The sequence below is a fragment of the Nannospalax galili genome, unplaced genomic scaffold (assembly GCF_000622305.1).
Source record: "Nannospalax galili isolate Female #2095 unplaced genomic scaffold, S.galili_v1.0 scaffold88, whole genome shotgun sequence".
Classification (NCBI taxonomy): domain Eukaryota; kingdom Metazoa; phylum Chordata; class Mammalia; order Rodentia; family Spalacidae; genus Nannospalax; species Nannospalax galili.
Window position 1 is genome coordinate 633,953 of NW_008358908.1, and position 23,056 is coordinate 657,008.

Below are 23,056 nucleotides of genomic sequence, written 5' to 3' on the forward strand. Positions count from 1 at the left end.
CTAGGAAGTGACCATAATCCCGCCCCAGGGCGGAGCCTGGCCGCTGTGAGCTTTAGCTATGAGCGTTCTAGTGCGGTGTGGGGTTGTCCGCGCGGGTAAGCGTCCCTAGGGTAGAACCGTGTTTCCATGGAAACTGCGTAGCGTGGGTCCCGAGTTCCTTAATTGCATCCCGGTGCTCCGAAGGCGCTCGGGACTGGAGCTGGAAGCCCGGCAGCAGTCGAGGCTGTGTGGGTGGCGGGGCTGCTTGCAAGTGTAAAAGGAACGATTTCTAATGCGTGGTGTTTAATCATGTTTTTCAGTCATTCCCCGTCTTTGGAGAGGGAAATGCTTCAGTTCCGGAAATGAGCCGGCAGAAAGCAACCCGGTGACACCGATGCTGCGGCATCTTATGTATAAAATTAAGTCTACTGGCCCCATCTCTGTGGCGGAATACATGAAGGAGGTGTTGACCAACCCAGCCAAGGTATGCTTGGAGTGCGAGTCATGCGGGATGTGTGCACCGAGGAGCCCGAAGGTCCTGAGCCCCAGCAGCGGAGAGCCTTACAAGGGAAGAGAGATCTCTGAAGTCCTGGAGATAGTTTCGTCAGTTGATAGGAGCTGGGTTAAGTCAAGGGCAGTGCCAATAAAGAGGCTAGGACACTTTCCAAGGTGTTCAGGAGACAGAATGTAGTTTGGAATTTATGAGTTAAAGGACGATGACTTTCTATTGGGGTTGTGCATTTTTTTTGCCAGAAGGGAATTCGAGAAGGGCCCTCCTTAGCAAGCAGGGGAAGGATGTTATGGCATGAATTTGAAGTGAGTATGGAATTCTTAGATGTATGTATGTATGTATGTCTATATCTACCTATAATTTTCTTTTTTTAAAAGAGATTTTATTTATTATTTTTATTTTATGTGTGTGCATGTATTACCTGCATGTAGGTAAGTGCACCCGTGTCGTGCAATGCCTGCGGAGGTCAGAAGAGGCTGTGGGATCCCCTGGGACTGGAGTTATGGACAGTTGTTCGCTGCCATGTGGGTGCTGGGATTGGAACAACCAGTGTTTTTAACCGCTTAGCCATCTCTCCACCCCTCTATCTATAATTTTCAATAGGCAACTGAAGGGAAGATAAAAATTTATTGCCTGAGGAAAAATTCTTTTGTGTGTCCTGGAGTGACTTCTGTAGGCATGGAAACACGCTCTGGATCTTGAGAATGAAGAGTCTGGGGCTTTCCTGTTTTAGGATTTAATTGGACTGCCTTATCTACAAGCAATAAAAGACTGTAGTTCTTTATTGCAGAGTATTTCGCCTGCATTAAATAAACATGACTTCTGTGGAACTCTGGGATTGGTTTGGTCTATTGCTATTGGATATGGTAGTGTGTTTCAAGTGTTGAGAGTTTCTTAAAGGCAGAGTATTTTAATGCTTGTAGGCAGTGTACCAGTATGTAGGTGGCTCACACTAGCAAGCTAGTAGAAACAAGGTAAAAAGTGGATGGTTTGGAAATGTACTGGACTCATAGGATTTGCTGATAGTTATAGAAGGGCAAAGAAAGAAAGGGATCCAGACCGATTCCTAGAATTTTAGCATGAGCAATTAGGTGATGTTGGTGCCTTCCGTTGAGATTGTCAAGACAAAGGGACCAGGTTGGAGTACTGGGGATGGGGATTTGCGATAGGAGTGGACTCACAGGTGCTCAGTTAGTGGTGATATCCAGGTGATTAAGTAGGCAGTTGGCTAGAGAAGTCCAGAGTTCAGGATGAAAATACATAAATTTTATTGTCATCAGTGTACAGCTAGTGTTTAAATTTAAGGAACCAGTGGAAGTGTACTGACAAAAGGTTTCCCAGCATTAAGACTTGGAGTGATTCTAAAATTTAGTGTTGAAGTTCTTAGCCTGAAAAATCTCTGAATAGAAATATGAAACTTTATGACCTTGAATCACAAAACATTTACTCCTGTGTCTTCATTAACTTCTTATATAGCATTTCTTCAGCTATGAACATAGGCAACACCTAGTAACATCAGCAGTGCCTGTGACTTTGTCATCAATGGAAAGTATCACAGGTATCTCAAAAATATCACTGCTCATCCCTACCTGGTATGTTTTTTTCTTTCTTTAAAAAAGTATTTTTTTTTTTAAATTTATTTATTGTGTATGAGTGTATTACCTGCCTGTGTGTAAGTGCACTTGTGTTGTGCAGTGCCCTCGGAGGTCAGAAGAGGGTGTTGGATTCCCCCCGGAACTGGAGTTAGGAATGGTTTTTAGCTGCCATGTGGGTGCTGGGATTTGAACCTGAGTCCTCTGCAAGAACAGCCAGTCCTTGAGCTGAGCTGCTGAGCCATCTCTCCAGCCCCTGTTTTTACTTTGATGAGTTTTCTTGTTTTTCGTTTTTTTAATTTAAAATTAAAATTGTTTTTTGGAAGTTTCCTACACAGCTGAATGCATTCTGATTACCTCTGTCCTCTCTTATCTCTCTGTCACCCTATCAGCCTCCTTTCTTCCTTACAAAACCATTTCACACCTTTATGTCTTTTTGTTTTGTCTTGTGACCCACTGATTTTCACACGGGTTTGGGGTTTGGAATATCCATTGGAGGCTGGTGGAGGCCAGCTGGGCTCAGGGAGCTGAGGAAGTGTACTCTAGAACATGGATTAATTCTCGCACAGGATAGAAGTCCACAGCCTGCTACTAAGTGTGAAGTGGTAGAATAAAGCCGACCGTCTTAAACTGTGAGTCATGATCCCATTTGGGGATTGTGAAAAATTTGGCAACAGTAAAATTTTCTGAAAGTGCAGCCTTGCTCCTGAACACAGTATGTACACTCTGTACTACATGCTTCACAGTACCAATGAAGCCATTGGATGTTATAAACTGCAGTGTTTCCACTGTTACACACAAAGTTTTCTTCTCTTTTTTTAAAATTTTATGTATATGAGTGTATTGCCTGCCTCTGTGTAAGAGGGTGTTGGGTTCTCCTTGAACTGCGGTTACAGATGGTTGTTAACCGCCACGTGGGTGTTGGGAATTGAACCTGGTCCTCTGCAAGAGCAGCCAGTGGCATCTCTCCAGCCCAAGTTTTCTGCTCTTATAAAAACATAATGGCAAGCTGGGTGTGGTGGTCCACACCTTTAATCCAGTCCTGGAAGGCAGAGGCAGGTGGATCTCTGTGAGTTCAAGGCTAGCTGGGCTACAGGAAAACTGTCTAAAAAAAAAAAAAACAACAACAAAAAAAACCCAGGATGGCTTAATCAGAGGACTAACAAGACATTTTAATATTTTCTCACCATCAAAGTATCAATTAGTATGTCTTTGGATTGTGTTATAACATTTGATTTGAAAATAGATGCTTGAGGTACTGACACGAGTTTCACAAAAAAATTACTAAATGAATTTTGGCTTCGAATTAGGAAAGAATTTCCAACAATTTCTGGAATGGCCCAAAATAAACTTATGCAATTTTGTACTATTTGTACTATGTGAAGTGGCATTCTCAGCTTGATTATAAAATAAAAATATTGATCTATTCTGAAAAGTATTGGCAACTGTTCTATGACTTGCCATATCAAATGTTCAAGAAAGATTTCTTTATGTAAAAATAAATAAGCATATTCATCTCATAAGTACACACATTCGCTTTTCTCTTTCTTTTTCTTTTACTTTTTTCCCTCCTTGGCTTTTTGAGACAGGGCCTCTCTGTAGCCCTGGCTGGCCTGGATCTCAGAGATCTTGCCTCTGCCTCACGATTGCTGGGGTATGAGGTGTACACCACCACTCCTGGCCTTGTCTTTTCTTTAGTAAATGATAAAAATCAATGTATTCCTAAGAACTATTTAAAAATAATTTATAAGTATCATCAATAAATGTTTCATTTGTATATCAATTTTATAATACCTACATGTTTGGAATCACATAAAAGTTTCTTGGGTGAAAAGGGTTTACAAGTGGAAAAAGTTTAAGAAGCTCTAGAAGCACATACCATTAATTCAGCACTTGGGAGGCAGGGGCCAGCCTGCTCTGCATAACATGATCCAGGACAGCCAGAGCTATGTAGTGATACCCTGTGTTAAGAAAGGCGGGGAGGTGAGGATAGGAAAGAGGAAGAAGAAGGAGGAGGAGGAAGAAAAGAAAAGAAAAAAGAAAGGAAAGAAAGAAAGAAAGGAGGAAAGGAAGAAATAAAGCCAGCCAACCAGCCCTGGACTTGAGAATGCATGAGAATTTTTTTGTTTATTTTATCCTAAGACCTAGTCTTCCTGTGTAGCCCTTGGCTGTCCTGGAACTCACTGTGCATGCCAGGTTGCCTTCAAACTTGCAGCAATCCTCCTGCCTCTTTTTTCTGAGTACTGGGGTTATAGGCCATCACCACCATCCTCCCTGGACATAAGGAAGTTTTAAAATAAAAGCTATGCAGTATGCAGACTTTCTTGAAAGTTAAGCATTATGCTAAAATTGGGATATGAAGATACATAAGACATTGTCTTCTCCCCCAAATAGTTACACCTTCTGATCAATAAAGTGATAGACATATGAAAAAGCACTGGGTTTAGTTTTAGGTTTGAAGTCTTGGGAGAAAGAGGTCAGTGAAGATGGCATTTGAGTAGCTAAAAGGGTCAATATCGCTAAGGAGAAATTAAAAGGGAAGAAAAGTGAGAGATTGCAGTGGTGTGGAAGCATGGACAAGCAGGGTTAATTAAAAAACAATAACCTACCTTTTTAGTCTATAAAAAGTACATAGTCACAAGAGTACAGCTGAGTGGGTTTTCACATTGAGAACACTTCATGTAATCTTCAGTGAAGTCAGAAACAGAACATGACTATAAGGCAAAACTAATTTGGGAGAGGAGGCTACAGGAGTAATGAGGGTCTTACTGTGTTGGCTTGTGAGAGCTAGGAGAGGGACGAAGAGCAGAGATGAACATTGTGTGGCTTCAACCCTTCTACTTGATGACTAATTGTTTTTCTGCCAGTTTTGCAAAATTACTATTACTGTGTAAAATTTGGATTCACTGTCCTTTTTGTTGTTATTTTTAGTTATTTATTTATTTTTTGAGACAGGTTCTCTCTGTAGCCTCAGCTGACCTGGAACTCATTATGTAGACCCGGGTGTCCTCCATCACACACAGATCTGCCTGCCTCTGCCTCCTGAGTGTGGGATTAAAGGTATGTACCACCAAGCCCATCTTGGTTATTTAGAGAGAACTTTTATGGTAAATAATTACTTCCTTATATAAGATTTTGGAGGACTATTTCTGAAGGCTTTATTTGAAAATTAATATTTTCCATTTTCTCTTTTTATTCAGGGATATTATATACATAATGATATGCTAGGAGAAAAAGGAGATTTCATCACTTCACCTGAAATAAGTCAGATCTTTGGAGAGGTAATACCCAGTGTGCATACTATAAAGGGCATGAATGGCATAAGTACTTGGGGACAGACCAAGCTATATTAGTCTGTAAGAGTGTTTTATGACTTTCTTTGAGGGGAGGGCAGTTATTTTTGCGGTTCATCAAACATTTAGTTTTTTTTAGAGGCAATAGAAGAAAATGATGGTGAGGACATTTGAAAAGTTCAGACTTCACTGTAGAAAAGGAAATGGAGAGAGAAGGAAGGAGAAGTAAGGTTTGAAAAGCGGAGAACCAAGTGAAATGTGAGATTGGAAAGAGGAAGAGAGAAATGATAAAAAGAAAAAAACCCCAAAACCAAAAAACACTGAGATAGAATCAAGGTTATCTCTAAAAGTCCCAGCCATGATTTAACCTAGTTATAGTGGAAGTCTCCCTTTAAGAAACATAATCTGGGCTGGAGAGATGGCTCAGCGGTAAAGAGCACTGACTGCTCTTGCAGAGGACCCGGGCTCAAGTCCCAGCACCCACATGGTGGCTACGAACCGTCCTTAACTCCAGTTCCAGGGGAATCCAAAGCCCTCTTCTGACCTCCTTGGGCATTGCACTATGACATGGGTGCATGGACCTATATGCAGGCAATATACTCATACACATAAAATAAAAATAATAAAGTATTAAAAAAAAAAGGAAGCAGACTGCTGGGCATGGTGGCTCACACCCTTAATTCCAGCATTTGAGAAGCAGAGCAAGGTAGATCTCTGTGAGTTTGAGGCCAGCCTGGTCTGCATAGCAAGTTCTAGGGCTACATAGTAAGGCCTTGTCTCCAAATAACAAAATGTACAGAGGAGAGAATCTTCCCTCATTTATTTCCATAAAATACATTTGATGATTTAAAAACAGGAAATCGTACATAAGTGGAAGTTAAATCTAAGTTTGAGAGGTATTAATTATATCAAAGGGTTGTGTAGTAATTTTAAATTTAAGAAGATATGGCATAGTTGAATTTCCTATGTTTTTTAAATTGCATTTTTATTTTATGAGTGTATTGTCTGCATGTAGGTAAGTGCACCCATGTCATGCAATGCCTTTGGAGGTCAGAAGAGGACATGGGATCCCCTGGAACTGGAGTTATGGACAGTTATTGGTCACCATGTGGATGCTGGCAATTGAACCCTCGTCCTCTGCAAGAACAATAGTACTCTTAAATGCTGAGCCATCTCTCCAGTCCCCTCATTCCCTGCCCCCTTTTTTTCAAAGAGAGAAGGTTTATTTTAGCTCACAGTTTTGGAGGTCTTAGTCTATTATCAATTGGCCCTGTTCTTTTGGCTCTGTGTTAGGCAGCTTTATTATAAGAGTGCATGGTGGAGCCAAGCCTGGTGGCATACTCCTTTGATCTCACCACTCGGGAGGCACAGGCAGGCAAATCTTCATGAGATTGAGTCTAGCCTGGTTATGTAGTGAGTTCAAGCCAACTGGGGCTACAAGAAGACCCTGTCTTAACTAAACAAAACAAACACAACAAGATAACACAAAACAAAATGAGTTCATGGTGGAGCAAAATCACTAACTTCATGTCCAGGAAACAAAAAATAAAAAGAGCAAGGTGATCAGTGCCTCATAGTCCCCTTCATGCCCCAGTGACTATAAGGACCTTGCACTAGGCCCCACCTCATACTCGTTCTATCACTTCCCTATAGAACCAGCTTTGAGACCAGTCATCTACCATCTCTGGCTCTTATAATCTTTCTTCCCTTTCTTCCACAATTATCCCTGAGCCTTGGGTGGCAGAGATTTGATTCAGGGATAGCACTCTGCAGTCTCTTGTACTCTGTACATTGGCCAGTTGTGGGTCTCTGTGTTAATCACTATCTGCTGCATGAGGCAGTTTCTCAATGAGCATTGAGAGATGAATTAATCTATGGACATGTCATTAGGAGTCAGTGTAATATTATGTCTCTTTAGCAGAATAGTAGTAGTAGGCTCTCCGCTAAGGCCTGTGACCTGTCTAGCTACAGGTTTCTAGGTTTGACATCAGTGTCAGGTATGGGCTCCATTTTGTGAAGCAAACCTTAAATCCAATCAGAAAGTGATTGGTTGCTCCTATAACATGCCGTTATTGGACCAGTTGGCATATCTTGCCAGGCAAATTGTTGATGTAGATTGCAGGATTCACAGCTGGTCATGGTTGATGATTACTTTTTGGTAGCTTACAGAGCACCTTCCAGCACTATGGAAACTAGCTAGTAGAGATGCTTTGAAGTCAGTACCCACTCAGTTTCTTCTTGTTTGTTCTACAGCTCATGTATATAGTCTTCAGCAGTAGGGTCTTTCTGTTCTGGTGGGTAACCAAGAACAGGAGCAAGGGCCAGTATTGTTTGAGGGTCTATGGGACCTCTGGTCAACAGCTTTGAAAGGAGCCCATTCCTAGTATTGGGCTTTTTCTTTGCTTTCTTATGTCTTCTTGTTTTCAAATACTTTTCTGTGATATCTTCCCTGAAAAGTGATATGACTGGGGCCTTTTATAGAGGAGGCTATGTTACTATTTGCTTTGATGTTGAGCTTCCTATGTGGTATGTTGTGAAATAGCCCCAGTCAGGTTCCTACCTGTGTATATAGATGCATATCAAGTAAGTTGTATAGTCATTTGTATACATTTTGTTTTCTGATAAAGTACATATTTATGTAGAGTTTTATGTTGTGGTATACTTTATACTTTATAATGTTTTAATGTCTTTCCTTGTCATAGCTTCTAGGGATATGGTTTGTGAGTGAATGGATGAGCTCTGGAAAAAGTGCAGCTTTTCAGCTGGTGGAGCTGGGCCCAGGTCGGGGTACCCTCACAGGAGATATTTTGAGGGTAGGTAATAAAAGAATGTCTCTAAGTCATGTAGCTAATCTTACTATTTTTCCAAATTTTATTCTCAGCTTTCAGCCCTACTTCTTTGATTTTATAATTCTTACCTAAAACACAATGTCAGAGTACTGTAATAGCTCGTTACTTATTGTCTATAAGCTTAAAAATGGGGGGAGGAAGAATGTAAAAGCTAAAATATGAAATGCTCAGATGATATTATAGACTATTTTGTCATCTGCATAGGTTAACTTTTTTTTTTCCTTGTTTTTGAGGCAGAATCTTGCTATGTAGCCCAAGCTGGTTTCAAACTCTTGCTGCTGCCTCTTAAGTGATGGGGTTATAGGTGTTTGCCACCATGCCAGACTAAAGTTTTCTAATTATATAAAAAGTAGAAGCCATAAAGGAAAAGATTACTGATTTCAACTACATTACAATCAGTAGCTCTTTGTTCATTATAGAAATAAGGACCTTTTGTTTTTGAAAGCTGCTATAGAATGATGACTCACAGAGTGGAAGATGGTATTTGTAACAGTATAATCAGAAAGAAATAGAGGTAAAGAACTCCTTTAAATCAATAAGAAGAAATAACAGGTCAAAGATGTGAGCAGATCCTTCATAAAAGAAAGTCCAAAAAAAAAAAAAGGGGCTGGAGAGATGGCTCAGTGGTTAAGAACACTGACTGTTCTTGCAGGCCTGAATTCAAATCCCAGCACCCACATGGCAGCTAACAACTGTCCGTAACCCCAGTTCCAGGGCATCTAACAGCTTCTTCTGTCCTCTGCGGGCATTGCACGACATAGGTGCACTTACCTACATGCAGGCAATACACGCATACACATAAAATAAAAATAATAAATAAAATATTAAAAAAAAGAAAATCCAAATGGCTAATAAAAACAAAGAATTACGTAGTTTTTGGTAGTCAGGTAAATGAAAAAGTCACAGTGAGATACCTTTGTAACCCTCACCAGGCTGGAAATAGAGTGTCAAGACCTGGTATTGGTAAGGATGAAGATATGTGGGACCATGGCAATTCTCATATACTGGTTGGTACAGCCACTTAGATTAGTTGCTGGATATCATTTGTATCAGTTACTTCTATTGTATGGTGCACAGTTTTACTGCTAGTCACTCTAGAGACAGAAGTGTATGCACACCAAAATGTGTGTACAAGAAGATAACAGTCTTGTTTAGAATAGCAAAAACCGGGGAACAACCCAAATGCCTAGAGTAGGAAAATGAATCAGTAAACTGGTACAGCCATCTAGCGGAATACCAACTTCTGTAAGAGTAAATGAAATCAAAATGCAGCCATACTTACAATGAAACAAGGTACTGAGTCAACTAGCTACTTGTAAAACAATTCATATCATGATTTTGTTTACATTAAATCCAAAAATGTGAACAGCAAACAATCTGTATTTGTTGATATAAATATATTTGCTCACGTTCATAAAGAGAAGTCAGAAAGTGATTATGGAGATAGTGGCATCTGGGGGTGGAGAGGAGGCTTTAAAGGCTTGCTCATGTCCCATTTCTATGTGCACATGCTAGATGTGTATATAGGGTTAGAGGTTGAGGTTGAGTGTCTTTCTCTAGTGTCCTTCACTTATACTGAGACAGGGTCTTTCACTGAACCGGGAGTTTGCTGATTGGGCTAGGCTGACTGGTAAGAAAGCTCTAGGAATCCCCCTGTCTCTGCTTCCCTGGGACTGGGATTATAGGTGCATGCCACCGTGCCCAGCTGTTTTACATGGGTGCTAAGCGTAGTCTCAGGTCCTCATGCTTGCACACCAAGCAGTTTACCAACTCAGCCATCTCCCCTGCCCAGATGGTGAATATGCTTTTATCATTCTTTCATTCTATTTAGTACTTCATAAAATATTTAAAGGGATAAGTAATATTTATAGATTTCAAGAGTTCTAATACTTATTAGATTTTGTTATTTTGAAACCCATTAGTCTTTTGGGACTTATTTTGTGGGTTCTTGGCAATTCAATGTGAAAAACAAAATAATCATTATAGATTTAATTTTTTTATGTGATGTGATTTTTTGCCTGAATGTAAAATTGAAGTTTCTAGAAAGAAAATATATAAACATATGACAAATAGGAATCTTGATTATATTTGAAAGAAAAATCACTCATCTAGGCTGGGCGTGGTGGCTCACACCTTTAATCCCAGCAGAGGCAGGCAGATCTTTGTGAGTTTGAGGCCAGCCTGGTCTACATAGTTCTGGGACATTTGGGGCCACAGGGAGACCCTGTCGCAAAAAGACAAAAAAAACAAAAAACAAAAAACAAAACACTCATCTAAATTTCCAAGACTTTATTTTATATTTTTAAATTGATAGTCATTTGACTGTAATAAGGTTTTAATATTTTACTATTTTTATTTTATGTGTATGTGTGTATTGCCTGCCTGTAGGTAAGTGCACCCATGTTGTGCAATGCCTGTGGACAACAGAAGAGGCTGTCAGATCCCCTGGAACTGGAGTTAGGGACAGTTGTTATCTGCCTTGTGGCTACTGAGATTTGAACCCGGGTCTTCTGCAAGAAAAGCCAGTGTTCTTAACCACTGAGCCATCTCTCCAGGCCCTGTGTTAGATATTTTATTCTTATTTTATGTGTATGAATACTTTGCCTATAATTACAAAAGTGTACCTATGCCATGAAATTCCTGTAGCATCCAGAAGAGGGTGGACTTTCTCCTTGAGCAGGAGCATGACATGGGTGCACTTACCTACATGCAGGCATAAGTCTCATACACATAAAATAAAAATAATAAATAAACTTAAAAAAATAATTTTTTCTTGGGGCTGGAGAGATGACTCATTAGTTAAGAGCACTGGCTGCTCTTACAGAGGACCCAGGTTTGGTTCCCAGCACCCACATGGTGATGGCTAACAACCATTTGTAACTCCAGTTCCAGGGGGATTTGATGCCCTCTTCTGACCTCTGTGGATGTTGCACGATATGGGTGCACTTAACACATGTAGCCAATACACTCATACACATAAAATAAAAATAATAATTTCTTGAAATTCCAGGTACTTTCAAAATCAGGCCGACAGTCCTTAAAATACATAAGGCGTATTTCTTTAAGATGGAGTCCTAAGAATTTTTGGAGTAAAAGAATTCAAAGGGATGGAAAGAAAATACCCCCCCCCCCAAGTATTACAGCTCTTTAATTTTTGACTTTATTTTGGAAAGATTTTTCTTTTGGGAAGTCCTTCATATATAGTTTCATCTCATAACTAAATTTGATTGTTTGTTTGTTTTGGTCTTTTTGAGACAGGGTCGCCCTGTAGTCCTAGCTGGCCTGGAACTTACAATGTAGACCAGGCTGGCCTTGAACTCACAGAGATCTGCCTCTGCCTCTCAGTGCTGGGATCAAAGGTGTGCGCCACCATGCCCAGCTTCATAACCAAATTTGAAAACACCATCCGGTTCAAATGATTGGTCTGTATTTATAGTCTCAAAGGTAAATAGTGAAAATTCAATTCAAGTGAACAATAATTGATGTCCTTTATGCTTTACCATTGAAAACTGTAAGTAATTTTCTTTTTTGTCCTGCATGTTTACAATGGTAAAAAGCTGTTGTGTACTAAGAAAAAATTGAAAATGTGTTAAAATCTCAGAGTCAAGGTGTCAAGTCATTGGTGCCATTTAATTTAGTTTTAAGGACAAGGTTTTACCAACTCAAAGACCAGTTTATTTCATAGAGGCTTTTACATGCAGGCTTTATAGAAATCAATGCTATATATATATTTTATTTCTTTGGTCTTTTAGAGTTCATAGACTGAAACATTGTTTTTGTGAATGCTAAGTCTTTTCATTTGTTAATCATAAATTGTCATTAGGAAACCATGTTGTGTAGTTTATTTCTTACACAGATTATGCTTACTGACTCTAATAGGCTATGATTGTTCTATATCATATCCCAAGGAAGGTGACTTGGGATAGAAACAAATACCCCAAATCTCTATTGTGACATGGCTAACTTACTATGTAAAGCGGTCAGAAAACCTGTCTACTTGACACATTGTATTTTGCCAGTATTTTTTCCTTTTTGCATTTAGGTGTTCAGTCAGCTTGGGTCTGTGCTGAAGAACTGTGACATTTCAATACATCTAGTAGAGGTGAGCCAAAAGTTAAGTGAGATTCAAGCACTGACGCTGACTGAAGAGAAGATTCCTTTGGAGAGAGATGCTGAATCCCTGGTGTATATGAAAGGTGTTACTAAATTTGGGCTTCCAATCTCCTGGTACCGAGATCTGAAGGATGTTCCCAAAGGTATTACTTCATATTGATTAAGGAAGGAATTTTGGTCAGAGCCCCTCACAGTAGTGACGGTTGACCATAACCTTTTACTGCAATAGAATAGATTATTTTTCCTAAGTTCTATATCTGTAGAGAGTAGCTGACTTTTCTTGGCAAAGAGCATTATAATAGAAGATTGCCTAAAAATTGAGCTGTGTATTTCATATACTTTTATATAAAAAAAACCCATAAGAACAAGTAAGAAAACAAAATGTAAATCTTCACTGTGCTTTTTAGCATTTCCCTGTAGCTATAATTGTACTAATGATGAGATGGCCTGAAGCAGTAGGGTTAGTCTAATTAATCTCTTGAAAATTTTCCTCAAGGTAAGCAAAGGTGTGGTGATAAAAACTCCCTAGAGTCTTTGAGGGTGCTGGTGACATGGTCTTGGGCAAGACACAGAAACCATTCCCGGTCTCAGATTTCTCAGATGGTTTCATGAAGTTCACATTTCCTTCCCAGCTAACAGATTTGAGTATAATTTCTTATAGGCCTAGTGATGATAGAAGACTTAGCTGATGATGGGGTATTTCAGTTTTCAGGTTGTTATGTGAAAAATGAGGAGTAATTGTTGTATGTTGTTCAGAGTGAGTTTTCTATGAAGAGAATAATACGGAAGTACTCCAGGTTCCAGTGTTAATGTTCAACAGAATTAATTGCTTTGAAAGGCTGAATCATTAATTTCTTTTCTTGTATTTCTAAATAGGGTACAGCTTTTATCTGGCACATGAATTTTTTGATGTTCTTCCTGTCCATAAATTTCAGGTATTGATGGAAAAGTCATGTTTATGGTTGAGTACCAAAAGGCCTTGGAGACAGCTCCAAGTAATAGTGAACACTGACAGTGCTGGTTCAGCATGTGAGCACTGCTTGCTGAAGTTACTATCACTTGGAATTTTCATGAATATGAATAATTGAGAAGCAAAAATGAAATATCAACTAGAATATTCTCCTGGGACATTTATTACAAATTCTTTAATATGGGATAAAGAAGTAAGAGAACTAAGATAGTGAACTGCTGTATGTGCAGTTGAAGGATTTATTTTGGCATGTCTTTTAAGATTGCACAGATTAAAAATGTTTATTCTTTCTGTGAGATTTAAGATTTGGCGATATGCCATGTCTACTAGCTGCTTCTGAGGCTAAGAGAAGTTCCTACTATGCAGTAACTTATTCTTCACAGCATCTGACTACTCATCCTGTTTGCCTTCTGTTTGGGGGCAGATTGTGCTGCTTGATTTCTTCTATGGCTTCATTTGTTGTTGCTGCTTCTCTGTAATATCAATAGTTTGTGTCTGTTTGAGTACTCATGTTCAAAGGAAATGAGTAATACATTTAAATAATTTTACATAGGAAAGTATGCTGTAACTGTTATGGTAGGAAGAGAGAGCTAAGAGGTATTTTTGGTAAAGGCAGTTTTGAGAATGTGCAAAAAAAATATATATATATGTATTTTCATTTTTATTTTTCTAGAAAACACCACAAGGATGGAGAGAAGTACTCATTGATATTGATCCAGAAGTTTCTGATAAACTGAGGTTTGTTTTGGCGCCTTGTGCCACCCCAGCAGAAGCCTTCATACAAGTATGAATTTGAGCTTTTCTTCTGTTTGTCTGGGAATAGTGCAGTCTTGTTTCTTTTAGCTCCTGTTTTAGCATTCCTTCCCAATGGGATCTGCTAGCAACACATGAGGTGCTTTGTATGAACAGTCAGTCGGATGACCTGGAATCAGGAGGATGGGTTAAAGTCTTTCCATGGGCTGTCTTAATGTCTTGTGTTAAGACAGTGCTTAGTAAGCAGTTACTCAGCCAGGTCCCTTTCCTGTTTCCTGTTATAAATGGTGCCATGTGCTCTACTTTATAGGTAGAGTTCCGTACCTATAAAGGCAGTGTGATGTAGACCATAGTAAAGTAACAGCTGATTGATGCTTATTAGTATTTTGGTTTTGCTCTAAAAGTTCTCATTTAATTCTACTATCATTATTACTGTATTTGGGTGAGAGCATAGCTTTCAGTCATACTTGCACCCAGACCTAAATTTGATTATATATTGGAAACAGATTGATCTTAAGAAATAATTCTGGGGCTGGAGAGATGGCTCAGTGGTTAAGAGCACTAGCTGCTCTTGCAGAGGACTCCGGCTCAATTCCCAGCTCCCACATGGCAACTAACAACCATCCCTAACTCCAGTTCCAGGGGAATCTGATGCCCTCTTCTGACCCCTGCGGGCATTGCACAACATGGGTGCATTTACACACATGCAGGCAAAACAAGAGCTATACTTTCCAACGCCCCTGTAGACATCGTGGCCTTGGGAACTGTGATTCTTTAATTTCTTGACTTGGTTAGCATTCACTTGAGAGGGAGAGAATTTTACTTTCACTTGAACTAGGGCATAGGGGGGCCAGTTGTCATCTTGAAGAGCAGTCTAAAGTAGTGTGGACAATAGCTATGGAAACCCGAGGCTTGTCAGCTGATGCTTGGAGATGCTGGCTTTATCAATTTTTATAGCTACACTAATTTATTTAATAGCACTAGGGCTAAGTGTTTATTTAATCCTCACCACAGCCCTACAGTATGTAATATGAGACCATGGACTCAGAAAGGCCAGGTAACTTGTCTGCCAGTGAATAGTCATAGTTGCTGTGGTCCAACCATAAACTAAGTCTGCCTGCCTCTACATCCATTAAACCTGCACCTCCACAGGCAAAACATCACTGCAGATCATGATCCAATTTTTTAGGGTGTTAGGAGAGAGTAAAAGTCAATGGATTTTCATAATGATGAAAATAGCAAATTTTCAAGATACTGGCACTAGCTCATAAGCTGATGTTTGTAGATACAGGATATCACTGTGGTATTTTCTTCCCTTATAGAAGGCAACACAATATACTTGAGAATTTGATTATATTGCATTCATATAATTGTTTTTGTTTTGACAGTTTTTTGTCCCTGTTAGTGTTTCTGTTCTAGGCAGACAGCCTTTCCTCATGCATTCAACCCATAAACTGTGTGTATATATTCATATTTTCATATTCATATTTTTACATGAAAATACTTTTACAATAAAATGGTATTGCACTTGGCGTTATGGGAGGTTCAAAGTACATAAAAACGCCTTTTTACAGATTGATATATCTGCATACTTAACAGACAGCATCAAAGGACCCAGTTCTATATAATAAAAGGGATGTCATGTGCAACGCTATCTAGACCATGTCATATTGAATTCATTGTAAATAAAAAATGCTGACTGTAGATATACGTGAAAACCTTTCAAGTGATCTATTGTGGTTCTAACCATTCCATTGGCAGCATGATGAAACAAGGGACCATGTGGAAGTATGTCCTGATGCCGGGGCTATCATTCAGGAACTTTCTCAACGCATTTCCCTAACTGGAGGCGCTGCACTGATTGCTGATTATGGTCACGATGGAACAAAGACAGATACCTTCCGAGTATGTATCATGATCGATCAGATTTCATTATTTGTCTTAACTTTGGTTTTTATATTGTCTAACATTGTTGTAGTCCATTATTTTTGAATTAATGTTCATACATGTTGTTACAATGACCAGTATTCCTCGATCTTCCAGTGTCTGGCTTTCCTTTGAATGGGGTCTAAGTTACAAATAGTCTTCCATAGTTGCAGAACCAAGATATGCATAGAACCTAGTAAGCATCTGAATAGTAAAAGTTTTGGGCAAGATTTTCTTCAGGTTAACTTCACAGCCTTGCCTTCATTTTAAAAAGAAAAAAAGGTTACTTCTTTGCACATTTAACCTAGCTCCGACAGTCAAATTAGCATGTATTTTAATTCTTTCCAGGTCTATTCTTTCACTCTTCCTAAACATCCCTTTAAATGTCCTTTGAATATGATGAACCCTATTGAATATTCTCTAAATATATTTAACTAGATAATATTACTAATTTTCTAGATTATTTCTAGATTATTTAAATAACCTAGGAAGGGATTAGAGAGATGGCTCGGTGATTACGAGCACTTACTGCTTTTTCAGAGGACCTGGGTTTGATTCGCAGCACCCACATAATAATACCTGTCCTTAACTCCAGTTCCAGGGATCCAACACCCTCTTGGCCTCTGTGAGCACCAGGCACACATATCGTACACTTAACATACATGCAGACCACACACTCAAACATATAAAAATAAATAAAATTAAAAAAAATACACACAAAACCTGGGGGAATATTAAAATTGATGATCTCTAGCCTTACCTCCAGGATTATGATTGACCATGTCTGGATGGAGTACAGCAACATATGCTCAGGTGATTCCGACTACATGGTTGACAGATACACTCTGTAAAACACTACCTCACTTCTGATAACCAGAGTTCACCTACAGTATTAATGAAATATCTTCTGTTGTATCATCACATTAACGGAAATGTTTAAAAGCTTTATGTTAAGGGAAACATCTCCAACTTTGTGTATGGTAGTGGGTTTTTCATGTATCCCTTCATTTGAAGGATACTATTGATAGATTTTAAACCACAGATGTAGGCCATACTTTTTAACATTGACAAGTAAAAATGTATTAATATGATGCCTCTGCTTTGATCTCAATAATATTAACTAGAAAAGGGAAAACTGCACTCTTTATGTTCAAGGGGTTTTGTGGACACAAGCTTCATGATGTCTTAATTGCTCCTGGAACAGCAGACCTAACAGCTGATGTGGACTTCAGTTATCTGCGCAGAATGGTACAAGGAAAAGTAGTCTCTCTGGGTCCAACAGAACAACGGACATTCTTAAAAAATATGGGCATTGACGTCCGGCTGAAGGTAATAGTTTACTTCACTACTTAATTTAAAAAATTATTAAATTAGGAAAAAAATATTTGAGTTAAGCTCAAGTGGCTTACTGCTGCTGTAGCTTAGCAGTAGGTTCTTGGTGTTCTAGTCTTTGCAGAAATGAGACTGGAGTGTGGCACAGCTTTCTAAGCTTCCATGTAAGGTGGAATGAAGTCTTCCAAATAGCATTCCTGTTTTTAAGAAAACCATGTTCGTGGATGTGAATTTTATAAACTGTTCTTCCAAGGACACGTCAACCTTCTTATAAAGCAAATCACCCGGGAGCTATTTGGTAAAGATGCAATTTTAATAAGGACCCCGTAATCACATTTTGGGCATTGCTGTATTGAACATTTACATCCTTAATGGTGTTGTAGCTACCTAGTAATTCTTTCTTCTGGTGACTTTTGTTAAAACATTTTTCCCCCCCTCAGGTTCTTTTAGATAAATCAGATGACCCATCAATGAGGCAGCAGTTGCTTTGGGGGTATGAAATGTTAATGAATCCTAAGAAGATGGGAGAGAGATTTAACTTCTTTGCCTTGCTGCCTCATCAGAGACTTCATGGTGGAAGTCATGAGATGAATGCCTGTCAGTCAAAACCCTCTACATCATCTGTTGCTGGTTTTGATGAACTCACTTGGCGGTGATAATTCAACTTGGGCTTTATAACTCCTCAGTATGCTTAAAAAAAAATCAAAATTGTACACTGAAGGTAACTTAAGTGTTCAAAGTATTTTATCTTTTTGAAGCTGGCAAAAATAGCCTTTATTATGTCAAGACAATCAGAATTGTACAACTTTCAGGGTTATAACCAAGTCTTGATACTTAGTAATTTATCATAAAAGCCAGTTCCGTTTAATAAAGTTGCTGTATTTCTATTTTGCTTTTAGAAAATACATATGAGGGGGGCTGGAGAGATGGCTCAACAGTTAAGAACACTGGTTGTTCTTGCAGAAGACCTGGGTTCAAATCCCAGAACCCACATGGCAGCTAAAAACTATAACTCTAGTCCCAGGGGATCTGACAGCCTCTTCTGACCTCCACCGGCATTGCATAATACAGGTGTACTTACCTACATGCAGGCAATACATGAATACACAAAATTAAAAAAAGAAATTAAATTAAAAAAAATACATATGAGATTGGGTGTGGTGGTACATGCCTTTAATCCCAGCACTCAGGAGGCAGAGGCAGGTGGATCTCTAAGAGTTCCAGGCAAGCTGGGACTAGAGGGAGACCCTGTCTCAAAAGACCAAAAGAAAAGAAAATACTTATGAGCATTGGTTTGTTAGAAACTGGAAATAAGGCAATATGGCTATTTTCAGGGATCTGATTAAACATTTGCATATTATTTCATTTAAAATATTTTATTTTAGGGTCTAGAGAGATAGCTCAGTGGTTAAGAGCACTGACTGTTCTTACAGAGGACCCGGGTTCAATTCTCAGCACCCACATGGCAGCTAACAACCATCTGTAACTCAAGTTCCAAAAGAATCTGATGCCCTCTTCTGACCTCTGTGGGCATTGCACAACACGGGTGCAGTTATAAGCACTAATACACATAAAAATAACATTTTTAAAAATTTATTTAAAATTTGTTTTTTTATAAATGTATTGCCTGCATGTATGTGTACCCATGTCATGCAATGCCCACAGAGGTCGGAAGAGGGTGTTGATTCCTCTGGAACTGAAGGTAGGGATGGCTGTCAGCTGCCATGTGGGTGCTGGGAATTGATCCTCTGCAAGAGCAGCCAGTGCTCTTAACTGCTGAGCCATCTCTCCGTTTTATTATTTTTTTGAGACGGGGTCTCCCTGTAGCCTTAGCCTGCCTGAAACTTGCTATGTAGACCAAGCTGGCCTCCATCTCACAGAGATCTACCTGCCTCTGCCTCCCTAGTGTTGGGATTAAAGGTGTGAGCCACCATGTCCAGGTGCATATTATTTTTAAAAATGAGATAAAGCAGTATATTCTGACATAGATCTCTTAAGATTTAGTAAGTGGAAAAAAAGTCAGATGTGAAAGTTTCTATAGTTACAAGTCTACTTTTGCTGAAGGAGATACTTATAACTTCATAGAAATGAATATGATAGTAGATTTTTAGTTTTTTGTTCTTTGGTATGCATATGCACATGCACAGAAAAGACAAGGAAAGGGTGCCTGGTAAGGAGTATTAATGTCCTAATCTGGCTGTAGGATTCAGAGGTGGGGAGAACTGGATGTGATGGCGCATGCCTTTAATCCCAGCACTTGGTTGGAGGCAGAAGCACACAGATCTCTATGAAATTGAGACCAGCTTGGTCTACATAGAGTTCCAGGCCAGCCAGGCCTACAGAATGAGACTTTGTCCCCTAAAACAAGACAGATGGGGAAATTTGAAATTTTTACCCATGCTCTGTGGACTTAAGTAAAGATATTATGAAAAAGGTAATAAAACTCAGTTAAAAAGACTGCAATAAACCTGACTTGTACTTAAATAAGAGTTATAAGTAATGGAGACTATCTAAAAACAATAGCTTTCCAAACAGAGCTCATTCTATTTTCAGATCAATATAAAATTTTAGTTCTATACTGAGTTCTCACTTTTTTAGATCCATAGAACTTTTATATTAATGCTGGAAATGGGCTTTATTTAGGAGTTATTTATTAGCAGCACAATCATATAAAGAGATTTGAACTGGCTCAGCAAACTTAGCTAAGTTACTCGATTTTGGTCAGAGCTATTTTAGCAGCAACTTTGCTCCACACCAAAAGGAAAAGGGGGCAACCTTGGGTCTTGGAAAATTGTCCTAGCCATGAATCATGGAATGTGCTAATTCCAGACATTTTACACCTGGCTAACCAGCTTGTTTTTGCTTCTGCAATCCACTTGCTATTTTGGGTCACCTTGATACAGGGCATAAGACCACCTTGTTATCCTGTTATTGTATGACCACCCGGTAACTACTGATTTCAGCTTTCTTAACTATACATGTTATGGCTAGGAAGTTGACTAATTTTAAAATTACAAAGTTGACTGCCAAGTTATATGACTGTATCACTTGTCTGTGTAATGATTGGTTGTTGATAAATAGACCCAAAGTTCTGCTATGTTGTACAAACCTGATTGGTTCACAAATGTCCTGTTTGAATAATATTTCTGTAATCCTATAAAAACTCTGACCCGACAATCATCAGGGCTGCTTCTACTCCCAAGATAGACAACCCGGCTGTCGAAAATTAAAATTTACCTTGCTACTTTTCTTAAAGTGGTGTTGGTGATTTTTTTGCGAACTCTGACGTATAACAAGATTAAGGAAAAAAGTAGTAGCCACGTCTTGTATTTACAGGTTAACTACACTGGAAATTTATTGGCAGAGTGATGAACTGTTTTTTTTTTTTTTTTTCTTTCTGCTTCTCCTTAACTGAGAATAGTACTGACACTATGCAGCTCAGTCTAAAGAAGAGTGACTGGGCTTTAGTGTGTGTGTGGTGCATGCACATGTGGGTGTGCAAATCTGTGCACTTGGGCCTCAGCAGTCATTTTAATAAGCACCTGCAATCCCATTTTGGGTACTGCACATGCATGTGGAGCCAGAGGCTGATGCCAGCTGTTTTCTCCATTGCCACCCACCTTGTTTTCTTTTTAGACAGCATCTTTCTGAACCCCCAGCTCATTAATTAGGCTGGGCTGGCTGGCCAGTGACCAAGAATCCTCCTGTGTCTATTCCTCCCTCCCCCAAACACTGGGGTTTTAGACACACTGCTGTGCCTGGCTTTTACATGGGTGCTGGGAGCCAAACTTAGGTCCTCCTGCGTATGCAGCAGGTGCTTTGCCTCCATCTTCCCCAGCCTCAAGGGCTTAGTTTTTAGATGTTGCCCAGCTTATGCCTTTTTTTTTTTTTTTTTGGTCTTTTTGAGACAGGGTCTCCCTGTAGTCCCAGCTGACCTGAACTCACTGTAGACCAGGCTGGCCCTGAACTCACAAAGATCCACCTGCCTCCCAAGTGCTGGGATTAAAGGCGTGTGCCACCACGCCCGGCTGCTTATGCCATTTTTAACTGCTCTTATTCTGTTTTATTCTGTTTCCATCTTTGCTTCATTTTCTTTTCAAGGACTTTGTTAAGAGAAAGTTTGAAAGATGAAAATGCCCAGTTGGCTCCTCCCAAATACATAACAGTTTTTTATAATTAATTAAGGGGAAACAGGTAATGCCTTCTATCTCAAATCCTAAAAATTTGTATTTTATACTAGGTATTTAATGTTCCATAGAAAGATGTGGTGATACAGAAATACATTTTATTATCAAGCTTCTTCGAGAATATTTACAAAAAGTGGGATGTAACAAAAAATATAAAATGTACTGAACAGTGTTATTATAGACTACTTTGAAAATTATCAAATGTTTCTAAAAAACAATTTCTTACACAAACACAACTTGGCTTTAAGACAAAGATGAAAGGTTATATAGGCTATACAGTGTGGAGTAATTACTTAACTCCAAATGACAGTGCCTTTGCAATTTTTAACTTTTTAGAAAACAGGCATTCAACAAAACTAAGAGTGCAATTAGTTTCATGGTTTGAGAAGTTTGATTATAGAAGTACAGCAAATGAACAATCATTCCAGTTAATTTTCACCTTAAGCAGTAAAATCATAGTAGGCCGCCTACTGACTCAAAATTACTCTATCTTGTGCAAAACAAGACTCTGGAGAAATGTAGGGAAATTATCATCTACCATAGAAAAAATCCATTTATGAAAAGGTTTCTTAAAATTATTCTTCACAACTTCTGTATGAGAGAAAAAAAAATTACTGAGAAATGTGGAATGTTTCCTGGAGATACTTATGGAGACATAGAATGGCATCAGTGGCCAGGATGATTAAGAGACTCTGGGGGCATAGGCCTGGGTTCAAGCCCATATACTAAGTATATGACCTTCAACAGCTAACCTTGTACCTCAGTTTTCTTAAATGTACTTAACCAGTGGCTGTTGTGAAGATAGTGTAAAACATAAAAACTCACAACGCAGAGGGACTGCATGTTTCTATTCTTTCAAGGATATTGTCAGTCTTAGGAAAGCAGCTGCAGGATGTATCTGTGAAGGCCCTCTGTCTTTTCATATACAATACCATTTTTTCCTTTGTTACCTCAAATTCAGTGGCAACTGACAACACGTTTTTCAGATGATCAAAACATTCATACATACCTGTCTTCAGGACCACACTGTGAAGAAAGTAGAAGCAAGAACTGTGATCTTCATTTTACAGGCTGAGCAACTAAATACTAGGACAAACTGTTATGTTCCCAGAGCTGAAAAATAATGGAGCTAAGACTTAAATTCAGATTTTCTAACTCCAAATTTTTCCTCTTAGTGCAGGGAAAGAACAAAACAAAACTCTTGTTCATGTGATTACTGTAGAAACAAAAAGCTACTATTTCTTATAAGAGGATGGTCTCAGATCCTGGGTAAAATACAGATTGAACACCACTAATCTGAAAATATGAAAGTGCCACAGAACTCCAAAGTTTTTGGGTTTTGGAGGATTTCAGATCTACAGATCAGGGATGCTCAACCAGTGAAGTCTGTTCTAGAATCTGGAAAGCTGAAACTTGAAACACTTCTGGTCTAGGGCCTTTCAGATAAGTGATATTCAACTTGTATTATTCAACTTATGAAAATGGCTGGCTGCTGGAGCTGAAATGTAAGAAGTTCTTATTCTTTTCTTTCCTTTGCTATATTGATAATAT

The 23,056-nt window shown here is 39.0% G+C and overlaps 1 protein-coding gene across 1 annotated transcript; it reads left to right on the top strand.

Moving 5' to 3' along the window:
- The first annotated feature begins 14 nt into the window (after positions 1-14).
- Ndufaf7 (NADH:ubiquinone oxidoreductase complex assembly factor 7) lies at positions 15-18,324 on the top strand. Its single transcript, XM_008822602.2, has 10 exons — positions 15-95; positions 300-463; positions 5,283-5,363; positions 8,078-8,188; positions 12,267-12,480; positions 13,214-13,272; positions 13,981-14,091; positions 15,822-15,965; positions 17,142-17,315; positions 17,759-18,324. Exons 1-10 carry the CDS (start codon positions 59-61, stop codon positions 17,972-17,974), a joined length of 1,311 nt encoding a protein of 436 aa, XP_008820824.1. The 5' UTR covers positions 15-58; the 3' UTR covers positions 17,975-18,324.
- Positions 18,325-23,056: the final 4,732 nt, after the last annotated feature.